General features: G+C 41.0%; 1 protein-coding gene across 1 annotated transcript in view; it reads left to right on the forward strand.

Moving 5' to 3' along the window:
* Nucleotides 1–21335, forward strand: part of LOC126108554 (zinc finger protein 493-like) — a 127827-nt gene that overhangs the window by 51970 nt on the left and 54522 nt on the right. Inside the window, exons 6-7 of the mRNA XM_049913840.1 lie at nucleotides 6873–6965; nucleotides 19855–19947. Coding sequence (XP_049769797.1) covers nucleotides 6873–6965; nucleotides 19855–19947 — 186 coding nt within the window. The remainder of the gene's footprint in view (nucleotides 1–6872; nucleotides 6966–19854; nucleotides 19948–21335) is intronic.

Raw genomic sequence — 21335 nt, forward strand, 5'->3', positions numbered from 1 at the left:
ACTGGGCGACTTCAACGCCCATAACCCTCTGTGGGGTGGGTCAGTGGCAACAGGTCGAGGCGCCACCATTGAGCATTTATTGGCACAGCTCGATCTTTCACTCTTAAATGATGGTTCCTTCACACACTTCAGCATGGCGCGTGGCACGTACTCCGCCATTGACCTTTCGATCTGTAGCCCTCGCCTCTTACCGTCTGTCCAATGGAGTGTGCATGACAACTTGTGTGGCAGTGACCACTTTCCGATCCTTCTGTCACTGCCACAACGTCACTCTTCTGGGCGCCCCAGCAGGTGGTCTATGAATAAGGCTGACTGGGACTTGTTTTCCTCCACTGCCGCTATTGAGCCTCTCTCAAGTGATGACATCGATGCGGTGGTTCAGTCGGTCACCACCGGCATCGTTACTGCCGCCGAATCTGCCATTCCCCGTTCTTCTGGGTCCCCTCGGCGGAGGGCTGTGCCTTGGTGGTTGCCTGAGATCGCTGAAGCGATTAAAGATCGCCGGCGGGCGCTCCAACGTCACAAGCGACATCCCTCCATAGGCCACCTTATCGCCTTCAAACGGCTGCGTGCGCGGGCCCGCCTCCTTATCCGCCAAGGCAAGAAGGAGTGCTGGGAGCGGTATGTGTCCACCATTGGCCTCCGTGTCACTCCATCGCAGGTCTGGGCCAAGATTCGACGCGTCTACGGCTATCGGACCCCTATCAGCGTCCCTGCGCTCTCACTGAATGGAGCAGTTTGTACTGACTCCGACGTCATTGCAAACCGCTTAGCAGAGCATTTTGCTATGAGTTCCGCTTCTGTGAATTACCCCCAGGCCTTCCGCTCCATTAAAGAGCGGATGGAACGTCGGAGCCTTTCTTTTCGCACCCACCATTCTGAATCCTACAATGCTCCATTCAGTGAGTGGGAATTTCACAGTGCCCTTGCCGCTTGCCCTGATACCGCTCCCGGGCCAGATCACGTCCACTGTCAGATGCTGAAACACCTTTCAGTGGACTGCAAGCGACGCCTCCTCGACCTTTACAACCGTCTCTGGGTCGAGGGTGAGTTTCTGTCGCAATGGCGGGAAAGCATTGTCAACCCCGTTTTGAAACCGGGCAAGAGCCCTTTGGAGGTGTACAGCTACCGCCCCATTAGCCTCACCAACGTTCTTTGCAAGCTTCTCGAACGGATGGTGAGCCGGCGCTTGAATTGGGTACTGGAGTCTCGGGGCCTTCTGGTTCCGTCTCAGGGTGGGTTCCGTAAAGGCCGCTCCGCCACCGACAATCTGGTGAATCCGGGGTCGGCCATCCGTACTGCCTTTGCCCACCGTCAGCACCTGGTTGCTGTCTTTTTCGACATGCGGAAGGCATACGATACGACATGGCATCATCACATACTTTCTACGCTTCATGGATGGGGTCTTCGGGGCCCTCTGCCGATCTTTATCTGAAAATTTCTGTCGTATCGTACCTTCTGCGTGCACGTTGTGGCCTCTCATAGTTCCTCCCGAGTCCAGGAGAACGGGGTACCACAGGGATCTGTCCTCAGTGTCTGCCTGTTTTTAATCGCAATAAATGGGCTCGCTGCAGCAGTGGGAAATTCTGTATCTGCTTCCCTGTATGCTGACGACTTCTGCCTTTACTACAGCTCTACTGGTGTTGCAGCTGTTGAACGTCAGCTACAGGGTGCTATCTGCAAGGTGCAGTCTTGGGCAGTAGCGCATGGTTTTCAGTTTTCGGCTGCCAAAACCCGTGTTATGCATTTCTGCCGGCGCCAAACAGTCCATCCTGAGCTGCGGCTTTATCTTGCCGACGCACTCCTTGCTGTGGTGGAGACCCACAGGTTTTTGGGTGTAGTTTTTGATGCCCGGTTGACTTGGCTGCTTCATATTCAGCAGTTTAAACAGGCGTGTTGGCAGCATCTAAACGCTCTGAGATGCTTGAGACACACCCGCTGGGGCGCCGACCGATTTACCCTGTTACGGCTCTACCAGGCGCCAATCCAGTCCCGTCTGGATTATGGGAGCCTGGCTTATGGCTCAGCATCCCCATCTGCGTTGCAGGTGCTGGACCCAATTCTCCACAGCGGGATACGCCTTGCCACTGGTGCTTTCCGTACCAGCCCTGTGGACAGCATACTAGTGGAGGCGGGTTTCCCCCCACTGCGATTACGCCGCCAACGTTTGCTGGCTTCTTATGCTGCCCATGTTTTCAGCTTGCCCGGGCATCCAAACTATCGTCTCCTGTTCCCGCAGTCAGTCGTCCATCTGCCAGAACGTCGGTCCCAGTCAGGTTGTACGATCGCGGTTTGTGTTCGAGAGCTTCTCTCCGGGCTTGGGGCTTTACCTCTGCCGCCTCCTTTCAGGGCACCTCTGCGTACACCCCCGTGGTGTGTTCCTTGCCCTTGCCTTCAGCTCGACTTGGCACAGGGCCCGAAGGACTCAGTCCCTCCAGAGGCCTTCCGCCGCTGCTTTTATTCCATCCTGGCCACGTATCAGGGCTCTGGCATTGTTTACACTGACGGCTCGATGGTTGCTGGTCGAGTCGGTTATGCGCTAACTCTAGGGGACCATTTCGAACAACGTTCCTTGCCGGCTGGCTGCAGCGTTTACACTGCTGAGCTGGTCACCATCTCTCGTGCCCTAGAGTATATCCGCTCCTGCTCAGGTGAGTCCTTCGTTATCTGTAGCGATTCCCTGAGCGGTTTACGAGCTCTCGACCAGTGTTTTCCTCGTTCTCGTCTGGTGATGGCTATCCATGAGTCCCTGCATACGCATTTCGGCCGCTCTGTGGTCTTCGTGTGGACCCCAGGCCATGTTGGGATACCCGGCAATGAGAATGTTGACCGCCTGGCGAAAGAGGCGACCCGTACACCATCTCTGGACATTGGCCTCCCGGAGACAGATTGGCGAGTGTTCCTACGCAGCAAAATTCTGGACCTTTGGGACACTGACTGGCGCGCCCTGCCTTCACGAAACAAACTTCGGGCCATCAAGGAGGCTACCGGTGTGTGGCACTTCTCCTTGCGGGTCTCTCGCAAGGAGTCTGTTGTCCTGTGCCGGCTGCGCATTGGGCACACATGGATGACGCACGGCCACCTATTGCGACGTGAGGACCCACCTTTATGTCGCTGCGGCTCCGTTTTGACAGTGGTCCACATTTTATTGGACTGTCCACTTTTAGCTGTGCTCAGGCATTCGTTCGCCCTGCCTGACTCGCTCCCTGCCCTTTTAACAAATGACTCTGCTATGGCTGACTTAGTTTTACGTTTTATTCGGGCAGGGGGTTTTTATCATTTAATCTGAGTGTTTCTGTTTTATCTTATTGTTTTGTGTTGATTCTGGCCTCTGGCCTCTGATTTTAAACTGATTTTTTTACTGTGTTTCTAAGTGGTTTGCTTTTCCTTTTTTATTTCTATGGTTGGCCAACCACCGTCACACTCTGTGTGATTTTAGTACGTTTTGTCTGGTCTTTGTCTCAGTTTCTTTTGTTGTGTGTCGTCTGTGTTCTATTCTGTTAACCGTTTTTATTCTCTGTGGGTGTTTTTAGTATTTGGAAAAAGGGACCGATGACCGTAGCAGTCTGGTCCCTTTAATCCCACAAACCAACCTTCTCACTCAAGAACATGCACGGAGGTGAGAAAAGTAATGGGATAGCGATATGCTGATACGCGGACAGTGGTAGTACCACATACACGAGGTATAAAAGTGCAGTGCATTGGTGTAACTGTTATTTTTACTCAGATGATTCGTGTGAAAAAGTTTCCGTCATGATTATGGCCTCATGACGGGAATTAACAGACTTTCAAGGCAGAATGCTAGTTGAAGCTAGATGCATGGGACATTCCATTTCAGAAATCACTACAGAATTGAATCTTATTGGATGCACAGTGTCAAAAGTGTGCCGAGAACACCAAATTTCAGGCATTACCTATCCCTACGGACAACACAGTGTCTGACGGCCTGTGCTTAACGAGCAAGGGCAGTTGGGTTTGCATAGAATGCTAACAGACAAGCAACACGGTGTGAAATAACCACAGCAGTGAATGTGGTACGTACGACGAACACACCTATTAGGATGATGTGGTGAAATTTGGCTTTTATGTGCTGTGGCAACAGACGAACGATGTGAATGCCTATGCTAACACAGGGTGTATACGGCCCGGGAATTCCGGGAAAAACCCGGGAAGTTTTTCATCCAGGACAAATCCGGGAAAAACCCGGGAATTTTTTAGAATTCCGGGATTTTTCGTTGTTTTAGATTTCAGTTAAAGTTTTGTAGGTGTGACGTGTAAGATCTGATACGCTGACAAAGAACTTTACTCCACTACTGCTGAATAATATTGCAGCAACGAAACACAAATCAGAGAATAACACCAAAACAAGTTTAGTTGCATAGAAAATGGGTAATTTACGCAATGCACAGACCAGCTTGCCGACACCGTTAAGTGTCAAAGGCTTCAGGTCGAAGATTATGCAGTATGTCCGTAACAACTAACGTGCATTCGATGTGTGTGACGTCACAATTGTTTACATTTATAACAGATCACCAGAAAATATTACGAATAGTGGCTTGAGATGCGTTACTTACAAAGTAAATTTCCACGCAAGATGATGCAGACAGTGCAGTGAATTTCTTAAATCACAGGGCGTTATAATTCTCATTCAAAACGTAACACTTTGAGGATCAGCCACTTGAAAAATGTCGGGCCCAGAAGATAAGTCATTTATGCCACTATTTAAAATTTTACCGGCACATTTGTATTTGATATGACTTAACGTGTAACACACACTAAAAAAAGACCGAGCTTCAAGTTAGTTTTCATATTTAATGTTGTTCTTTCATAGATAAAAAATTACGCAGTCGATGGCAAAAACTGTAATTGACCTTCAAAAAAATGTGCATAATGTGTTACTGAGCAATGTCACAAGTCTCTTCATGCCAGAACACTGCGACTTTTCTATGCAACTGATAATCATTTTGGCACGATTTTAATTGCCAAATTAGAGCCTGTTTGTAGGCCTACGGACTTCCTATCATTTTAGGGCTAATGACAGTGGATGCCAATAGACGATGCAATTCTCCTTCGTACATACACATCTACTTACCAGTTAACCGGTGTAGAAACGCACTTTGCTGATTTGAGCGAGCTCGGCCTACCTTCGTAACGTACGCGCTGCGGCCTGTCTTTCTCGTAGGCCTCCTGCTCTGAATAACTAGCGAGATCACGTGACACGAGCTATGACTGGCTGACAAAAGTGCATCGCTCAACGCAATCTCTATTTTAGAGTATCCGTAGCTACCGTGCTGTAATTTGTGGAATTTGTGTATATACTTTAGCAATACGAAAATAAACTCTGTGCATATTGTCTCGCATCAAACGACTTTCCAGACGCATTGTTTTTCCTGGATTTCGTTACCTAAAGTGCTGGGACATCCTCCGCCGGTATAAGACCTTTACGATTCAAAGGACTGATAGGTTTTACAACTCCGAGGGAAAGTATACTGCTACTTAACACGGATGTATTTTCACCCGCTTTATGCGTAATTTCATCCGGGAGAAATTGTGTTTTTAACCGGGAAATCCGGGAAAAATCCGGGAATTTTTTTTCTTGTCCACGTAGACACCCTGTAACAGCACGATGTCACCTGCAGTGCCTCTACCATATTGGCTGGACCCTAGATGACTGGAAAATTGTGGCGTGGTCACACGAGTCTGGATTTCAGTTGGTAAGGGCTTACGGCAGGATTCAAGTGTGGCGCAGACCCTGCGAAGCCACAGACCCAAGTTGTCAACAAAGTACTGGGCAAGCTGGTGGTGGCTCCGTGATGATGTTGGCTGTGTTTGTAATGAAATGGACTGCGTCCTCTGGAACTTCACCGGTCATTTACTGGAAATGGTTATGCTTGTCTATTTGGACACCAGTTGCCAGCCATTCGTTGACTTCATGTTCTCTGACAACAATGGAATTTTTATGGATGACAGTGCGCCATATCAGTGAGCCACAATTGTATGTGATTGGTCTGAAAAAAAAATTGTGGACAATTCGAGCAAATGATTTGGCCACCAAGATCACCTGACATGAATCCCATTGAACATTTATGGGACATACTCAAGATTAATTTTAATTTTAAAAACCAACAGCCTCAGTCGCAAAGTTTATCTAGATGTAGCTAGATTCCAGTTGGGAAAGCCCAACCTTCTTCAGAATAAAAGTAACTAGCGAATATCCATAGTGGACGTCGTCAAGCTAAACTACAAATCCATAAATTATCGTCAGACTGTAAAAACTTATCTGAAACTGCCTCGGCCTGCGATGCGGCAGCCACGAGTGTGAGTTCCAATACAGCACCCGTGGCTGCCGCATCGCGATCGTGAACTGGGGCCGAGGCAGTTCCAGATAAGTTTTTACAGTCTGACGATAATTTATGGATTTGTGGTTTTAGCTTGACAACGTCCACTATGTACAACCGCTAGTTACTTTTATTCTGAAGAAGGTTGGGTTATCCCAACTGAAACCTGGGTAAATATAGGTAAACTTTGCAACTGTGGCTGTTGGTTTTTCAAATTAAAATTAATATTTATACAGTTGCTGACAGGGCTGTGAAATGTTGAAAATATTTAACATAATCAAGAGGTCTGTTTGTGCACAAAATCCTGCGTTTGTAACACATTTGTAATTATGGATGGCTACAGAGCCAGCATAGCTCATTGTTTCTGCAGGGGACTTCCAATGAGTTGTTTGGTACATACCATGTCGAATTGCTGCACTGCAATGGCAAAAGGTGGTCCAACATATTATTATGTGTCCCAAGACTTGTCACTTCAGTGTATAAATAGTGCTCTGCTTCAACTCTTGCTCAGTCTGATGCTCTGATTTTTTGCAGCATTTGGAGGATACATCTACAATATTGGCACTTACGAACGACATCAAACAAGAAGCAGAAATAACATTTGACGAGGATGAAGTTCAGGATTATGTAAGTACTCATTCTGTAGCATTATATTTGCAGTAGGAAAACTAAGACTGTATACCACTTATGGTGTTCTGACCACTTGTTGTTGTTCTGTGAGGCAGAAGAAATTTAGTAACACAAAAGTTCTAAGAGAATGTATCGCTACATGAATACTCTGCAGTTCACGCTTAAGTGCTTGGCAGATGGTTCATTGAGAGGTTTAAATTTTCCCACCTCCGCGTTGCAAATGTTTTGAGTGAAAATGCCCAGTCGATGCACTGTTGTCTTCACGTCAATTCTACCAACGTTGAGAGTTGTTTAGTTCTCGGGGTTTAGTAAAATTCCTGGATTCATGTCTCGTCGCTGTGCAGCCTACGAAAAGAATTGCGTAAAACTCCCAAATGAATTCCAAAGTACAGTGCGGTTTTAATACCAATATATTTCCAGGACTCGGGTGTCCGAGCCTGGTGAACTTTACCGGTTACATCACATGTACCCAAAGTTGACATCAAATGACATAAAGTTCACAACAATCAACAAACGAGTGAGCCTACAATACATTTGCTCGCAACCCTAGCCAAAAAAAGAGTGCCCCAAGGCGTCTGCGTGACCTCTATTTATACTTTTGTTAACAATTACCTACAGTGAAAATTACAATTTTACGTAAAATCACAATTAAAAGTTAAACCGAATATGAGATACACATTGCTAAAAATTTACAATCTCAGTGCTGAACAAGGTGAACCTATTTTCAACTTACTTATGAGTTAATATAACATTTTCTGACCAATCATATTACAGGTAACAATTACATGTCTAAATTTGTTTATAACAAATCAACTAGTGCCTGAATTTTAGTGCTAACACATATTGGAGATTCAATTAACATGCTTTATTTATATGTTCTATTTAATTTGCTTTAGTAATTTTATAATGATAGGTTTACTGGTGCATCCTGACCATGTGCTCTATTTCTTTCGATTAGCTACAGTATTAATTTCACATTTCTATTATGTATCTCACATAAGAACATTGTTAATCAGCAAAGCATCGTTTTCGAATTATATGTATACTGAAATAGTGGTTATTTTTGTATGTAATTTGGAAACAGGTCACTTTACAATTGGACAATTAGGATTGGTAGCAATGAGATACAGTAATATTTCAGTACCCCGGAAGAGTTTTGCCTAGCCTGATAGACGAAACTCTTCTCACAGAAATATTAGTATGATTGATGTGATACAGTACTAGTTGGACAAAATAACACGAACTGCATATATTTTAAAAGGTACAAAATTGGATCATGAAACTTTACGTACAGATAAATTTTCCAAATAGCTACAAACGTATACATCAAGAAAACAAGAATTGGAAATATGAGATTACAAAGAAATTTCCAAACTTTTACAAAATCAATATTTACATCAAATTTTCTGAATGAATGTTTTTTCGAAACTATCACTTCTAGAGAGTCCATTAATTTTTCCTCCTTCAAACACTCAAACACAACTAAGCTAACAAATTACAAATTTGATTGAATTAATTACGTTGCACTTTTAAAGTGTCCATATGACATGTTCTAGAATAATATTATCATATCAAAGACAGAAGAATAAAATTTATCCTAACAGTTTGCAATACCATAAAATATTTTACAAATCTTATCAAACATGAATATTCAAAATTATATTTGTACATTTATATTGTGACAGTATAGAAACTGTTCATTTATATCCAATCCGGGTTGTTGTCACAAGTATCTGAATATATTATGTATAGTCAATATTTCTTGGCTTTGTACATAAAATGAAATAACGTTTCAAAACGTTTACCAATAATCCAGAAGTCAGATCAAATTAACACCGAGAAATAGCTTCAAGGTTTTATAAATTGTGAGAAAATAATTAATACATAAAATAAATAAATAAATAAATAAATAAAAATAAAAAAAATTAAAAAAGAATCCTGAAAGTGGTAAGATACACTTAAGCAAGTGAAAATGTAACAGATTCCTTTTATAAATTATAGAGTGCAGCAATCAGTTGTCCTTTTTAAGATTTTATTACGCAAATCCAGATTTTGGCTAGTAGCTAGCCATTCTCTATGCACTATTTTCTATTCTCAGTGCATGTAAGTCCCTGTTGTTCGGGCATCAGTCACAGTTCTTTGAATACTACTGTGTCAGTAATATTCAAAGAACTGAACACCCAAACAAAAGGGACTTACATGCATTGAGAATAGAAAATAGTGCATTGAGAATGGCTAGCTACTAGCTGAAATCTGGACTTGCATAACAAAATCTAAAAAAGGACAACTGATTGCTGCACTCTATAATTTGTGTGTCCATAACAGTCTCTGAGTGCACCCACTTTCCGTTTGGAAGGTAACCTGATGAGGATTCCTTTTAGTACTCGTGTAGATGACCTCAAACTTCTCCAAATTTAGAGTCGGGTGCTTTTTTTTGTACCATACGGATATCTTAGCTAAATCATTTTGCAATTGGTTTTGACATTCTCATGGTTTTACGGATAGTAAATGACAGCATAATCTGCAAACAGTCTTAGACGATTGCTCAGATTGTCTTCTAAATGCCGGCCGGAGTGGCCGTGAGGTTCTAGGTGCTACAGTCTGGAACCGAGCGACCGCTACGGTCGCAGGTTCGAATCCTGCCTCGGGCATGGATGTGTGTGATGTCCTTAGGTTAGTTAGGTTTATTTAGTTCTAAGTTCTAGGCGACTGATGGCCTCAGAAGTTAAGTCGCATAGTGCTCAGAGCCATTTGAACCATTTGTCTTCTAAATCATTTATATAGATTAGGAACTGCAGAGGTCATAACACTTCCTTGGGAACACCCAATACTACTTCTGTTTCAAAAGATGACTTTTTTCAGTTAGTGCAGACTGCAATTTGATTTGAAGCCACTTCTGCGGAAGGATATCAAAATCCATGTGGAAATCTAGAAATACGGTATCAATAAGTGTCATATATCAATAGCACTCACTTCATGAGAATAAAAAGCTAGTTGTGTTTCATACGGATTATTTTATCTGAATCCGGGCTGTGTGTCTCCAGATCATTCCCATCAGGGAAATTCTGTTCATTATATGACTTTGCATTTGCAGTCCTGCCAGTTATCCCCCAAGAAATTAAAGCAACAAAAATTGTTATTTTCCATTGTAGCATGCAGTGTCTAATGAATGATTACTGGTAGTGTTTGGGACTCCCACACATCGGCTTAAAGGAGGAAACTGAAACATTTCAGAGGCAATCAGATATTTTACTAGTATGTTTGATCTACATGTGTATTACGGAAATGCTTTGTGAACACAAATGGGAATCCCTGGAACGAAGACGATGCTCTTTTTGCAAGGCACTGGTACGTAATTTTAGAAAACTGGCATTTGAGGCCAACTACAGATCGATTCTACAGCCACCATTGTATATTATGCATAAGGAATGCAAAGATAAGATGAGAAAAATTAGAGCACGTGTGGAAACTAATAGAAAATCATTTTTCGGTAGCTGTATTTGCAAATGGAACATTAAGGGAAGTGACTAGTAGTGATACATGTTACCCTACTCTCCACTATGCACCATACAGTGGCTTGTGGAGTATGTATGTGGATCTAGATGTAGAACTGATTTGTTGTTGCAGTCATTGGTCTGATGGGTGATTTTTTGCAACTCTCCATGTCTGTCCATCCCATCCTGGTCTGCTGCACCCTACATCCATTTGAACCTTCCAGCTGTTTACTTTTGTACAATTTGTACATCTCACACTTCCCCCTATTACCAAATTAATGACTCCTTGATACCTTATAATTTCTCATAGCAACCTATTGTTAATTATTTGGTCAAGTTGTGAAGTAAAGTTTTGTTTTCTGCAAATAGTTTCAGTACTACTTCGTTACTAGCTAAATTTACTCATGTAATCTCTAGTATTCTTCTGTAATCTGACATTTCCAAAACTACTACTTTATTCTTGTCTATAGTGATTATTGTCCTTGTTTAACTTGTGTACAAAGCTGTTCTCCAAACAGGAACTTTCATAAAAGATTTTCCAGGGATTATATATTTTTTATGTTGATGTATTCATCTCTCTCAGGAAATCTTATCCTCTAATTGCCAGTCTGTTTTATACCCACTTCACTTTTACTATCATCAGTTATTTTTTCTGTCCAAATATCAAAACTTGCCATCTGCTCTCGGCATTTCATTTCTAATCCATTTCTCCCAACATCACCTTACTTATTCAACTATCCTACACTCAGTTTTTTGTGTGCCTTTTTCTGAAACATTTTCAAGATACTAACTGTTCTGTTCACCTGATCCTCAAACTGATTTGCTAGCTATGGTAGAATTTCAATGGCAATGGCAAACTCCTTCAACTTTAAGAATTTTTGGAACATTATCCATGGGAAAAAACAACAATTGATAAAATTGTATTAGAATGATTTCAATAATACTGTTACATCGGATATAATTTGTATATTTCACTTGGTGATTGGTTTTGGTCTTTCAAGACTATTCTTAGGTCATTTTTAGTCTGTAAACAAGAGCTTTATATTTTGTAAATGGCGGAGGAATAAATACACTTTTTTGATCAAAAGTATCCAGATACCCCAAAAAACATAAGTTTTTCATATTAGGTGCATTGTGCTGTCACCTACTGCCAGGTACTCTCATGTCAGTGACCCCAGTAGACATTAGACAGTGTGAGAGCAGAATGGGGCATTTAGTTACATAGGGTATTATACCCTATTTTTGGATTGCAATAAATATTTTTGTATGTTTGATAAAGGCTGATCATCATGACCTCAGTTCTCATGCTCGTGCGACTTGTTATTCAAAGTGTCCACACATTTTAAAAATGACATTACAATGTGGCAGTTCGTGGCAGTTCTTGTAAATATTATCAATTTTTTCAATAATTTTCTGTTGTTTATTTTAATGGTATATTATCCCAAATACATTTTACATAATGAAAATATAATACTTCATGATGACAAACAGCTTGTGAATTAATACTGTGACACTGCTGTCATCAACTTGGTTGCTCCTTGTACATTAATATTTATTTTAATTCTTCCATTGCAATCTTTACATATGCTGATTGTCATCTGCACAAAATATATGCTACATTTTTTAAACCATTTTTAAGATATAATATCGTAATCATTATGTTTGAAAAAAAAAATAAAAATAAAAAAAAAAAAAAAAACCAGCATACTCGTGTAATGATAATTTTATAGTTATTTTTCTGTAATTGAACAACAGGCAACTGCTCTTTTCTATGTACGTAAAACAGCCACAGATGACTCCACACCATCTATAACTGAAAGCAGCACTCCCAACTGGGTTTTGCAATATCTTCAACTGACTGTGGAGAATATGGACTCTTATTCGCCTCCTTGGTAACAAGTTAGCATCCTATCAACCATCTTTACCACACCTGTGTTGTTACATGACATGTAGAAGGCAGTATGCTTTGAAATGAGACAGCGTCATTGAGCTAGGCAGTCTCTGCTATTTAAGAACACTATATGATGCACATTATTTATGTACCATATTCGTAATACCCCTAACTGTTTTCTCTATAATTTTAACCTGTAGTGATGTATCTTTTCAAACAGCCTTCGCAGAATATAGTAACAGCTTTCTGCTATTGGCTATTGCTATTGCTGATGCTACTCCTGAGACAGTGGGTGAAGTTTTCGCTATAAAACCACGAGCAACTCGGCTTTATTCAGCAGTGTTCCACACGCCTCTTCAGAGCTACCTCGGCACCATCTCCTACTGTCTCCAGTGAATATACCAGCCATTTATTTTGTTATGATTCTGTTTACTCCTCAACCATTTACAAAATATAATACTCTGGTTTACAGAGTAGAAATGGTCTGATGATGGTCTTGTAAGAGACCAAAATTAGTCACCAAGTGAAATATACATCTTAAATGTGATCTAGACTGTTTTTTTTGAAATAATTCCGTAAACTTAGTATGAGGGGCATTCAATAAGTAATGCAATAGATTTTTTCTTCAGCCTATTAAAAAATGCGGAATTTGTTGTGGGACACCAAGGATATTCCCACTTCAGCCCATATAGTTTCATGAAGTTTAGGTAGATGGCAGCATTATACTTAACCTTCAAAGTCGCATCTGTAATGGAGGTGCGTTCCAGGCAGAGAGCTGTCATGGAGTTTCTGTTGGCAGAAAATTGGAGCATCGCAGATATTCATAGGCTCTTGCAGAAGGTCTACGGACACCTAGATGTGGGCAAAAGCACAGTGAGTTGTTGGGTGAAGCAGCTACATCTACATCTACATACATACTCCGCAATCCACCATATGGTGTGTGGCGGAGGGTATCTCCTACCACAACTAGCATCTTCTCTCCCTGTTCCACTTGGGAAAAATGACAGCTTATATGCCTCTGTACGAGCCCTAATCTCTCTTATCTTATCTTTGTGGTCTTTCCGCGAAATATAAGTTGGCGGCTGTAAAATTGTATTGGAGTCCTCAGTAGCGATTCACGAAAAGAACGCCTCCTTTCCTCCAGAGACTCCCACCCGAGTTCGTGAAGCATTTCCGTAACACTCGCATGATGATCAAACCTACCAGTAACAAATCTAGCAGCTACATCTATGTACATACTCCACAATCCACCATACGGTGCGTGGTGGAGGGTACCTCGTACAACAACTAGCATCTTTCATCATCGCATCAAGGTTGCAGAAACCTGTCCCTGTCTCCCACATGGTGCCTGCCCACACAGCTGTGACTCCAGCTACGTTGGAAGGTGCGGGCACTCTATTTTAGGTGATCAGTGGATCACAAAGACACACCTTGTTGCGTAACTGGATATTTCTGTTCTTAGTGCTCACACGCCTGTCGGTCAGTTGGGGTAGTGAGTGGTGTGTGTCCACTGTGTAACATACCCCCCGCCCCCAGCATTACTATAATATTAAATAGCCAGAATTTGTAGCTGGGTATCGGTACTTACTGTCACACAAAGAATATAAATCATGCCACTATGACACCTTTTCCTGTTACGTAATTATACTATATAATACTATGAATGATATTTAAACAAAATTTATGAATAATTAAATAATATGTATATATGTAACATAATAATCACTATGAACCATCAACATTTCCTCAGAGCTATAATAATCAGTATGAAATTCATTTGATTAGAAGTAGTTATAAATGTTAGCATCGTTATTACTTTAGTTAATTAACTGCAATTAGATCTCGAAAGTTCAGTTTGGAAAACGTTATTGTAAATCGATCAAAAAGCAAGACCCAAATTTAAATTCACGTAATTTCAAGTGATATGTAATTTCAAATCTGTAAACCAGAATTAATACCAACACTAAAATAATTAATTGATCATTGTTAGCACATGCAATTAACTCCATTATTTACGTTTGGAGGCATACTTCAAAGTTATGAGCCATTAAAGAGGTAAAAACAACTTGTGTATATATTACGTAAATGTTAGCAATATTTTCCTATCGATACTTGATTTGTATTTATTAAATTAATGAAACGCATTATTGTAAAAAAGTCATATCTAATTTTCAATCTTAAATTGTAAAATTTTTAACCTGAAACTCATCTGTAATGAACTAATAGTTTATGCTGTAAGTGATCTGATTGTCAACCTTTTTTATATTGTTAACTTTTAATTGTAACTATTAATTTCACAATGGTGTAATAATTGAAGTAATGAACACTCATTGTTTGGAATATATATAAGCAAACGCAGCAATCCAGCGTCAGTTCGCCTAGGGGTTCACTTTCTTTTCGGTCAGTAAGTCAGTCTGTCAGCTGTTGGATTGTCAGAGAGTCTATATGTGAATTTGATGTATTCTGCAATGACTTCGGAAAAATGTTATCATCAACAAATAAACCTCCACAAATTGTATGACCTGATGTTAATTAGAGGGAATCACCAGCTACCCAACTCGGGCAAATTATAAGATAATTACAACAAAAATACTTTGTTATGCATCGCCCTTACTATCGTCCACTCCAGGTGCAAATATATAAGTAATTATATTAATGCACCGGTAAATAAATCATATGCATTTATTAAGTAAGGGAGATGTCATAACTGGGTTCCAAGCTCCCTAACATAAACCATGCAGAGGAACAAAGCACCATCTGTATGGAATAGGCTGTTTTCCTATCTTAAAAATATAGTTCAGAAAGTTTTTATTCTTAGTTATTCAACTTACATTTACAGCCGATATTCTCACAAAATATCTATTACTTTTATCTAATTAAAGCTTAAAATCATTAAATATCAAGATTTGCCTCTGTTATTGATAGAAGCTCTGGTGACATCACAGACTAGGAGTAAGACAAAGCTGTATGTGTGTTACAGAAGCGTCAGCAGAAGTTATTAGGTTTTTACGTGCTTTTTCTGCAAATAGTTTACCTACTTAGTGATGGAAAACACATTTACAACTTTTAAGCAACAAAAGAAAGGAATTTGATGAATGCTGGTAGTGGGGACCTTATGAAAGTTGATGTATTTGTGCTCCACTCATTTACAGCGGTGATATGTGTAAGGATGGACTTCCTTTTACCTGCTCCCCGCAACATCATTAAACTTGCTCAAAACTGAGGAATTGTGGAACTTTTGTGCAAATGGGTTCGTATCTTATATCTAGATTTTCAACTATCAATGAAGAACTGTGACCCAAAGCACAATAAAATTATTCTTCCAGAATGAAGTTTTCACCCTGCAGCGGAGTGTGCGCTGATATGAAACTTCGTGGCAGATTAAAACTGTGTGTCGGACCGAGATTCAAACTCGGGACCTTCGCCTCTCGCAGGGCAAGTGCTCTACCGACTGAGCTACCCTACTGGTGGAATTAAAAGTGTAAGGGCGGATCGTGAGTCGTGCTTGGGTAGTTCAGTTGGTAGAGCACTGGCCTGCGAAAGGCAAAGCTCCGGAGTTCGAATCTCTGTCCCGCACACAGTTTTAATCTGCCAAGAAGTTCCAAAATTATTCTTGGCAAATCTTAGTGCTGATTTCCACTTTAGAGAACAATCGACAGATGTGCCACATGTAACACGCGCTAAGTGGCGTAACATGTAGTGCATGTGACTGGATAACAACACAGGTTCGAGTCGTGGAAGATTCATATATTTTTAAAAGTTTTACACTAAATGACATTAGCAAGAACTTGTAGAAGTTGTTTCGATGATGGCATATAGTATACAGAGTGTATCAAAAAGAATGATCTGATATGGCATATCTATATTTCTGAAACTAATAAATATATACAATGAATTTTGTTTTTTGATGAATGGGGAAACTCAAAAAGGTTACCCCACCACCACTCCACATCCCCCACCCATACCTTTCAATAGGTGTTAAATATGCTCCCCTTGATAAGCAAGGCATATGTCAATGCGGTATTCAGATTGTTCCCACAGTGCAGCGAGGATGTCTTGAGTTACAGCTTCCACAGCTGCTGTTATGCGATGTCTCAGTTCGTGCATTGTTGTTTGTAATGGAGGCACATAGTCGTTTACAAATACCCACAAGAAATAACCACATACAGTCAGGTCTGGTGATCTTGGAAGCAAGTAACATAAGTCTGAATCATTTGGTCCAATGTGACTGATCCATTCTTCAGTAATCATTTGATTTAAAAATTCCCACTGTTGCCAATGTGGTGGTACCCCATCCTGTAGTTAAATGAAGTCATTTGAATCAGTCTCCAACTGTGGGAAAAGAAAGTTCTCAAGCATATCAAGATATGTGCTTCCTGTAACAATGTTCTCTGCAAAGAAAAATTGACGATACACCTTTTCCCATGAAACTGCATAAAACACATTAAATTTTGGAGTGTCTGTCTCATGTTGTAAAACTTCATGTGGTTGATCAGTACCACACATGCTCACCTTATGGTGGTTCACTATTCCATTTAAATGGAATATTGGCTTGTCACTAATGACTTAAGTGTGGAAGAGAACTGTTGTACTCCATCTTGCCATGAACGAAATTACAAAACTCCACACGCTGTTGTTTCTCACCTTCACAAAGGGCTTGCACTAGCTGAATTTTGTGTGGTTTCATGTGTAAACGTTGACATGACACACGCCAGATGGACATCAGGGCCATGTTGAGTTGTCGAGCTGCACGACAAACGGATTGCTGCGGACTCCTTGTGAAACTATGGCGGATGCATTTGATGTCTGTGTCAGACACTCTGTGTCAGACACTCAAGGACGGCCTAGCGATTTGCCTTTACACAAATTACCTGTTCCTCAGAATTGTTCATGCTATTGTGTATTGCTCTGTGCTGTACGAAAATCATGCTGAACAGTTAGTACTGACCCACACTGCGCAAAACATTAAACACTTTCTGTTGTCCTGATGCCATATTTACTTGAACTGAAGTAGGCGCACACTGCTACTACGTAGTGGGAACCATGTAAAACTAAAGAGTTTGCTCTTTCCTACAGTACATTGTTCACACACATATTGCAAATAACATAATAGTTATGACTTTTTTTTTTTTTAATCGGATGATTCTTTTTGGTACACCCTGTAGATAGCTTCGCATTTAATCTTAGTGTGAAAATGGACAACTGGGGATAAATGCATTTACCTTGCTCACAAACAGTTAACTTTCTTGAAGAGTATTGCTAGTAGTGAACATACTCGCACGGTACAATGAGCTGTAAGATGATGAAGTTTTGTATACAGCAAGATATAAAGCATTACAACATGCAGGTAATTAAAATATAAGCACTGTGCTGTTTATGAGTGTAAAGTAATGTTGGTGTCTGAAGCAGAGTTAACTGCATCGTATGTAAGATGATAAAGTTTCAAAAACTTAAACCATAAGGATCCTACCTGGACAGTACAAAGATAAAAAAATTTGTTTCTAATAAAAGTAAAAATTTGTGGCCACATTAACTAGCAAATATCTTTTCAAACATTGTGTGTGGACAGCTATTGCAAATGTAAGTGCATGCAAACTCCCCCCCCCCCCCCCCCTCCCCTCCCAAAAAAATGCAATAATACTGTTTCTAATCGGTGTGGTGAAATTTTGTATTTGTGGTTTGGTTTTCATATAAAAGAAGTGTCAATTGGTTTTACCAGTAAGTTAAAATATTTTTGCTGGCTGGATTCAAACCAGCAGCCTATGGATATCATCTATTATTCAATAGTCCATCGCTTTACCAACAGAGCTGCCAAATGATGTGCAAGGAAATGGATGTAACAATAATTTTTGCTAAGAATTTAGTGTCCTTGAGTGACACTATCCTTCATTGTAACAGTGGGAAAGTGTATCTCGCAGGTAAATTAATGTCAAATTCAGAGTGCAAGGCAGTTTTTAATTAAGTAAGGAAATGCGGGCATCGACGTGGTGGCATTTTGCCAGTATAGTGCAACAACATTTATTTTTTTATTTATTTTTTTTTTTCACCTTCTTATTCTTTGGAACATTCAAAAGCACTTTTTGGAGCAGTCGAGGACACTTTTTGGAGCAGTCGAGGACATTTTTTGGAGCAGTCGAGGACACTTTTTGGAGCAGTCGAGGACACTTTTTGGAGCAGTCGAGGACACTTTTTGGAGCAGTCGAGGACACTTTTTGGAGCAGTCGAGGACACTTTTTGGAGCAGTCGAGGACACTTTTTGGAGCAGTCGAGGACACTTTTTGGAGCAGTCGAGGACACTTTTTGGAGCAGTCGAGGACACTTTTTGGAGCAGTCGAGGACACTTTTTGGAGCAGTCGAGGACACTTTTTGGAGCAGTCGAGGACACTTTTTGGAGCAGTCGAGGACACTTTTTGGAGCAGTCGAGGACACTTTTTGGAGCAGTCGAGGACACTTTTTGGAGCAGTCGAGGACACTTTTTGGAGCAGTCGAGGACACTTTTTGGAGAGATTTTATGGACGTATTTGTACATTGTGGTACTACATACCATTTGTAATCTAATTTTTCGAAACGTAAATTACAGAACACGACATCACTGTGAGTTAGCTTTGACGGTAGGGGCAGTGAGCTAGCCAGTGACATCACAGGCATCACATGACTCAAATGGAGTGTTTTAGTTGCTTTCACATTATTTGAATTTCATTTCCATTTTTATAAAAGAATACTGAAATTCAAGAGGGAAAAAAGCATGGTGTGAACATGAAGTGACGCAATAAACCATTTAAGACAATTTCCAGAAAACAGTCAAATACTCAGTTGCTTGCACATTAAGAGGCTGATCGTGCAATTTTTTTTTAACACAGTCATAGTCGATGAAATATAGGTTCATTACTTCAGATCGGAAACAAATCAGCAACCTGTGGACTGGTGCCACAGCATGTCTTCTACAAAGAAAATGTTGTTGCAGCCTCAACTGGTGAAGTCATGGTGACAGTCCCTTCATTGCCGCGAAAAAGCATACAAACCTCTCCATTTCTGTGAGAATGCAAGGCTTAACACAATCTGCATACCCAAGAGGAGCTCACAAAACTTTCTTGGACTGATTTTCTTCATCCTCCCTACAGGCTAGATCTTGCACCTTCCGACTTCCACCTGTTTGGCGCAACAAAGGTTGCACACTGCAGGAAGCTGTATGTGGATGATGGGGAGGTTTGGGAGCTTATTGATGTGATAAGACATTGGCTCCAACATCGACCAGTAGACTGGTAACGTGCGCACATACAGGCCCTCCCAGTTGGGTGATGTAAGGCTGTCGCATTGAATGGACATTATGTTGAAAAATAGGATTTTGTAGCCAAAAGAGTGGGAAATAGTATGGTGTATTGGAATCCTGAATAAAACCAACCTGTTTTCAGAAAAAAAATGTGTTGTACGACGTATCGAACACCCCCTGAACTTTAGTTACGGTTTCCATTATGTAGTTTCATGTTTCAATTTCTTTCAGGTTCATGAAGACCTGCTACCAGTTTCGGAATTGACTAACAACATTAAAAACGAGCCAGAATTAACAATCGACAAGGATAAAATGGAGAATAATGTAAGTACTCATTCTGTAGCATCTCTTGCACAGTAAGGATCTGAGACTTTGTACTACATATTATATTCTGACTGTGAATTTTCCCCATGTAAGACTGTGGCTAATGTTAATGACACAAAAATTCCAAGAGAATTAAGTTCACTACATTGGCTAGTAGTCCTGATCCTGCCAGTTATCTTCAAAGACATTAAAGAAAGAAATATTGTTATTCTCCATTGTAGTATATAGTTCCTAATGACTCTCAGGAGAAACATATAGTCAGCAAACTGAGCCACCATTCGAGTCATCAGTTTGAAGACTAACTTTATGCAGCTCTCCATATCTGTCTATCCCATCCTGGTCTTTTCATATTTGCGTAAATCCTGCATTCTATATCCATTAGAACCTGTTTGCTGTAATAAAGATTTGTTGTTTGTTTACAATTCCCCCCCCCCCCCCCCCCCACTTTTCTCCATTACCAAATTAATGATACCTTGATGCATCACGATGTTTTGTATCAACCTATCCCTCTTTTTAGTCAAATCGTGTCAGGCAGATGTTTCTGCCAGAGTTGGATTCAGTGCTTATTCACTAATTACTGTGTGCACCCATATGCTCTAGCCTCGGCATTATAACAATATAATGAAAAAGTTAGTTACTACTCACCATATGGCAGAGATGTTGAGTCGCAGATAGGCACAACAAAAAGACTGCCGAAAAGGCCTTCATCAGAATTAGACACCACACACACACACACACACACACACACACACACACACACACACACACACACACACACACACACACACGCGCGCTTTAACAGTTGTCACCCATTCCATTCTGAGAAATCCCTTCCATGAAGCCTAGCTATTTGTGGCCTTCACATCTGTAGTGGTGATAAATCCCTTCCAAAATACACTTAAGTTCTCACTTAGGCCTTCACGAATCATAATTACCCTCGCAACCTTGTACAGAAACAGATCTCCAGTGCCTTATGTCTCCAGTCACCCACCACCTTCTCAAGTCCCCACCATCTGCCCACAGAGGCGCATTCCGCTTGGGGCTCGATACTACCGAGGACTGGAGCAACCGAATCACACCCGCCAAAGTTTTGACTACCTCTCATCGTGTCTTGAAATGAGAAATGTCCTATCCACTATCCATCCCACCCCTCCCACTGTGGTATTCCACTTCCCACCGAACCTGCACAATATCCTCATCTGTTCCTACATAACTCATACTCCAAGTACATTACCTCATGGCTCATATCCCTGTAATAGACCTAGATGCAAGATCTCTCTCATACATCCTACCGCTACAACCACCACCACCACCACCACCACCACCACCACCACCTACTCCAGTCCAGTCACAAGCATCACTTATCTCATAAAAGGAAGAAACCAAGA

The sequence above is a fragment of the Schistocerca cancellata genome, chromosome 11 (assembly GCF_023864275.1).
Source record: "Schistocerca cancellata isolate TAMUIC-IGC-003103 chromosome 11, iqSchCanc2.1, whole genome shotgun sequence".
Lineage (NCBI taxonomy): Eukaryota > Metazoa > Arthropoda > Insecta > Orthoptera > Acrididae > Schistocerca > Schistocerca cancellata.